Below are 5,300 nucleotides of genomic sequence, written 5' to 3' on the forward strand. Positions count from 1 at the left end.
TCTCTCTCTAAACCACCGTGCATCAACGAAAATATCCAATGGATGATGACTTGAAGAATCGATTGGATAATGAATTAAAGAATCCAATTGAAGAGATTTCAATCAATATGTTCAATTGTTTGACAGTCAGAATCAATGCCACTCTCAAATTTAATTGATTTGGCTTAAGAAGTCTCTTTCACACTATAATCTCTACTTCATTTGCAACAAATTGTATTAGAAATTGAATGTAGCTTTGCAGTAACATTTTTATATTTAGAAGTAGTTTTTCCTTGTTCAGTAATAGTATTGCGTGTTTGATAGTATAGAAAAGAAAAATCTCTGACTAAAAAATCGAATATCATGGAAATATTGACAGTTCAAAAAAGAAGAAGAAATTTTGATGGAAATATCAAGAAACAATAAGGTATCGATGGAAACTATACCGAAGTTTTGGATAAAAAATGTATAATCAACTAAAAATGTACTAAAAGTACAATAATAAAAAGATATGAAAGTTGATCATAGGTGACCTCAAAATGGTCTTTTGAATAATTTGTTACACTCTTCCTAAATCTTTATAATGTATCATCGTCTGGTGTTTCAAATTTTTTTTTTCCAAACAAAAACTTAGGTGAAATTCTTTCATGACATTAAAAATGCCCAATATAATAACTTGTTAGTTAATCCACCTTTTGTAGTATAGAAGCTAGCAACAAGTTGATTTAATAGAAGTGAGACGAGGCACAAGTTGCATGTGTCCCAAAACGACAATTATACACCCTTAAGTAACAACCACTCGCAGAAAATATATCAACAATTTTTAAGTCAACAAAAGATCAAGGGAATTTGATTAAGGAATGTCATAGACTTGAGATTTAAGAATATGAAAATTGCAATCCAAAAACATCAAGTAGTTATAAGAAAAGCATTTCAAAGAATATTACTTAACAATAGGCTATTTAAACCTATAATTATGATATTACTAGCTTTCATATACGTTAATACATAGAGAATTGTCCTAATTCTGACACCAAATTTTGTAAGTTCTTAATTTTTAAGTTTGTTATCGAAGCTTGAGTTTGGATAATATTTTGGTATAAACGCATTTAGTAATTGGGTCATTGATCCATAAGAACTAATATAGCAAAAACATTCCCCATCAGTCCAACAAGAAAAACAGGTGCCCTCTCATCCCATTAGTCCCAAAAGTTGAGCAAAATTACCATTATATCCTATACACTAAAAAAATTATACAATGACACTATCAGATTTCATTTTTCTCTCCATATCTCTCTCTCTCTCTCTCCCTCCCCTCCCTCCCTCCCTCCCTCTTAGCTTCACTGTTAGACCTTTCTCTCGTATGGTCTCATCTCTCTCCCAGCCTCTCTTTCCAAGTTAGTAAATTTTTTTCTTGATAGTCTGAAAAGACGTCAACAATCTCCTTTGTATGTTTCTTCATGCTCGGGTTCGTTCTAATGTTTTTTATTGGTAAAGAGTTATTCTGGCTTAGATGAGGGTTAATAAAAGTTTTATGAAGGGTCAGTAAAACTTTTGTTGCCCAGAACTTGGAACTCCATTGCAAAGAAGTATCAAGGTCAAGTTCTCTCTCTTTTCTTATTGGTCTGATAATGGTTCGAGGCTCATCTGAATCCCAAGCGACGCCGTCTTCCGCGGCATCACGACTAGGCGTCATGGCTCCTCGCGGTTTAGCTGTGGCCACATTTGGAATGCACTATCAACGTTGTCTCGGCAGAGGTGGCAACTCCAACTCTGGAGGCATGGTCAACGATTGTGACTTCGTCTCGTTGCTCGGAGATCTCTCTTTCTCTCTCTCGACAAAAGGCAAACAAAAAAATAAAGTAAAAACATTGAAAACGAAAAGAAAAAAAACTTTTGGGGATTAAAAAGAAAAAAAATAGAGACTTATTGAGAAAATCTTATTTAACTATAACTTAGGCCATCTCCAGTAGGAGAGGGCTATATTGGGGCCAGGGCTATAATTCTCTAGAAATATTATTCTTTATTCATGCAATAGTGAACCGTCTCCAGTAAGGCAGAGCTAAATTTTAGCTCTTTCAAGTATTTTATGGTTTTAAATTATGTTTTTCAAATTTATCATTTTATTTTATTATAATAATATTTTAATTTAGACCAAAATTAATTTTTGAGACAATCAATAATTTTTTTAAGGTGTACGTTGCTAATGGCCATATAATTCTAACCATTGATTGTAATTATGTTGAGCAATATATAATTGATAACCACTTATATGCATTTGACCATTGGGAAGAAATTGATTCTCAATTCAGCCAATGACAAGCTGCCACTTGCTCATTATTTGGTCTTCTTCTATCAGCTCTAATGCTCCACGTTTTGATTGTTCATCTGCCATGTTAGGACCACAAGTTTGGACTGGGCTAGCCAAAGGGCTAAGAGCACTATGACCCTTTTATGGCCCTTTGGCTCTCTTCTAATTTGTTGTTAGAGATCAAAAAACGGTTAAATTATAGGAATTGGCCCTTTGAACCCCATTATTGGAGACTTAGAAGGATCAAATGTGGTAGAATTAGACTTTTGAGACATCATCAACAAAGAGCATTTAATACTGAATCCAATGGGGAAGGAAAATCTTAGATGCTTTTCTGATGAAGTCTAAAAAGAAGCTGAAAGGAAGGAAAGAAAATCTAGACGAGATTTTCTTTTTTTTTTCTAGACGAGATTTTTTTTTTTTTTTTTTTTTGAATAAGAGAATTTTTTTTCTTAATGGTGATGAGATTTTACATTAATGGAGATGGGATTTTTAGTTATTTTGTCCTAGTATAAAGTACCCTTCACTAGTTAATTTTTTTTTTATCATAGAACAATGGCTAAGCATGGAGCTCTCCTATTTTCTTATGCTGTCACCATTCTCATACTCACTTTGAACTTATTGTGCAATGCTGTTGATGAAGATAGACATGCTCATGTTGTGTACTTAGGGTCACTTCCAGATGACAAACTGTACTCACCGTTGTCTCACCACCTTAGCATTCTACAAAGAGTAGTTGGGAGAGAATCTGCTGCAAATTTGTTAATAAAAAATTACAAAAGAAGTTTCAATGGATTTTCTGCCAATCTCACTGAACATGAAAGAGAAGAGCTTGCTAACATGAAGGAAGTAGTCTCTGTCTTTCCAAGCACAACTTTCCAACTTCAAACAACACGATCATGGGAGTTCATGGGCTTCAATGAGAAAATCAGAGGGAATGCCATTGTTGAGAGTGATGTCATCATTGGTGTTCTTGACACTGGAATTTGGCATGAATCGGAGAGCTTTAAAGATGAAGGTTTCGGTCCTGCTCCCAAGAAGTGGAAAGGTACTTGTAAAGGTGGTCAAAATTTCACTTGCAACAACAAGCTCATTGGAGCTCGGTTTTACTCGTCATCAGACTCGGCAAAGGATGTAATAGGTCATGGGACCCACACTGCCTCAACAGCAGCAGGGAACTTAGTAAAAGATGTTAGCTTTTATGGACTAGCACAAGGTACCGCAAGAGGAGGAGTTCCCTCTGCTAGAGTTGCTGCATATAGTGTATGCAGTGCAGACGGGTGCAAATCATATGATATCCTGGCTGCTTTTGATGATGCTATTGCTGATGGAGTTGACATCATTACAGTTTCACTTGGAGCATCTTCGGCAATTCCAATCGCTCACGATCCTATAGCGATCGGTTTTTATCATGCAATACAAAAAGGGATACTAACCACAAATGCTGCAGGCAACAATGGTCCTATTGGTGGTACTGTCTCAAGTGTTGCACCATGGATGCTCACAGTTGCGGCCAGTAGCATGGATCGTGGGATCATTGACAAAGTTGTTCTTGGAAATGGAAGGACACTTGTTGGGAATTCTGTCAACTCTTTCACATCAAATGAAACAGGTTTTCCAATAGTAGAGGGAAAAGATGTTTGTAATAAACGTTGCACTGAAGTCCAAGCTGGGCATTGTGAAGATTTGTGCATAGATAATGATGCGGTAAAAGGAAAGATTGTGTTATGCGATGAATTAACTGGAAATGTTGAGGCCCGTAGAGCTGGTGCAATTGGCACAGTTTTAAAGAATAATATACCAGCTTTTGAAGGAGTTTCTGAAGTTCTCCTACTACCAGCAGTAGCTTTAAGGGATGAAGAGTATATTGTTGTCAAGTCCTACATGAACTCCACTAAACATCCTCGAGCCAACATATTAAGAAGTGAAATTATAAAAGATGATTTTGCACCTATGGTTGCTTCCTTCTCATCACGTGGCCCAAATAAATTTTTACCTGAAATTATAAAGCCAGATGTAAGTGCCCCGGGGGTTGATATTTTGGCAGCATATTCACCTGTTGCCCCTATCACAAAGAGCGCTGAAGACAAGCGGCGTGTGAGATACACTCTACTATCTGGAACATCCATGGCTTGTCCCCATGCTGCAGGTGCAGCTGCATATGTTAAAGAGATGCACCCTGATTGGTCTCCAACTGCCATTAAATCATCTCTTATGACTACAACTTGGCCTATGAGTGATACTAGCAACTTCCTCGGTGAATATGCTTATGGATCTGGACATATCAACCCTCTGAAAGCTATAGATCCGGGGCTTGTCTATGAACCTTCTAAAGAAGATTACATAAACTTTCTCTGCATGGTGTTCGATGAGGCTGATGTTAGACTTATTTCTGGACTGAACAGGAATTGCCCCACAAGCTTTGACAAAGGATCGCCAAAGGATCACAACTATCCTTCATTGGCATCTGTTGTTACACCAACGATACCGTTTAACATTAGCTTTCATAGAACAGTTAAAAATGTTGGCCTTTCAAACTCTACATACAAGGCCAAAATCTTGCCAAATTCTGAGGTTGACATCAAAGTGGTGCCTGAAGTTCTTTCCTTTAATTCACTAAATGAGGAGAAGACTTTCGATGTGATCATTGTCGGGAAAGCTTTGCAGGTTGGATCATATGTGTCTTCATCGCTCATTTGGTCTGATGGAACTCATAATGTCAGAAGTCCAATTCTTATAAGTTAATCATAGTTTCATTGCTGATGATACTCCGTTTATTGAAGAGTGGCAATTTCTAAAGAGTAGCAGACTCATTGTGAAACTATTTATATTGAAAATAAAAATGTTGCTATAGAATCTAATTCTGATCATTCAAAAGAAATGTATTTTGGCAACAGTATAACCATGAATATGAGCAACTAGTCAAAAAAGCCAGCCCTATGTATAATATTTCGCCTAATTCGATCCCTAAAGGTGTCAAAAATATATTTGGTTGGACTCAGCCATTAAA

The 5,300-nt window shown here is 36.5% G+C and overlaps 1 protein-coding gene across 1 annotated transcript; it reads left to right on the forward strand.

The window, feature by feature from the left end:
- Positions 1-2,845: 2,845 nt before the first annotated feature.
- LOC133716147 (subtilisin-like protease SBT4.3) lies at positions 2,846-5,035 on the forward strand. Its single transcript, XM_062142878.1, has one exon. It carries the CDS (start codon positions 2,846-2,848, stop codon positions 5,033-5,035), a length of 2,190 nt encoding a protein of 729 aa, XP_061998862.1.
- Positions 5,036-5,300: the final 265 nt, after the last annotated feature.

The sequence above is a fragment of the Rosa rugosa genome, chromosome 6 (assembly GCF_958449725.1).
Source record: "Rosa rugosa chromosome 6, drRosRugo1.1, whole genome shotgun sequence".
In the NCBI taxonomy this organism is placed as follows: Eukaryota; Viridiplantae; Streptophyta; class Magnoliopsida; order Rosales; family Rosaceae; genus Rosa; species Rosa rugosa.

Coding starts and splice junctions, on each gene's coding strand:
- LOC133716147 (XM_062142878.1), top strand. CDS start 2,846: ATGGCTAAGCATGGAGCTCTCCTATTTTCTTATGCTGTCACCATTCTC.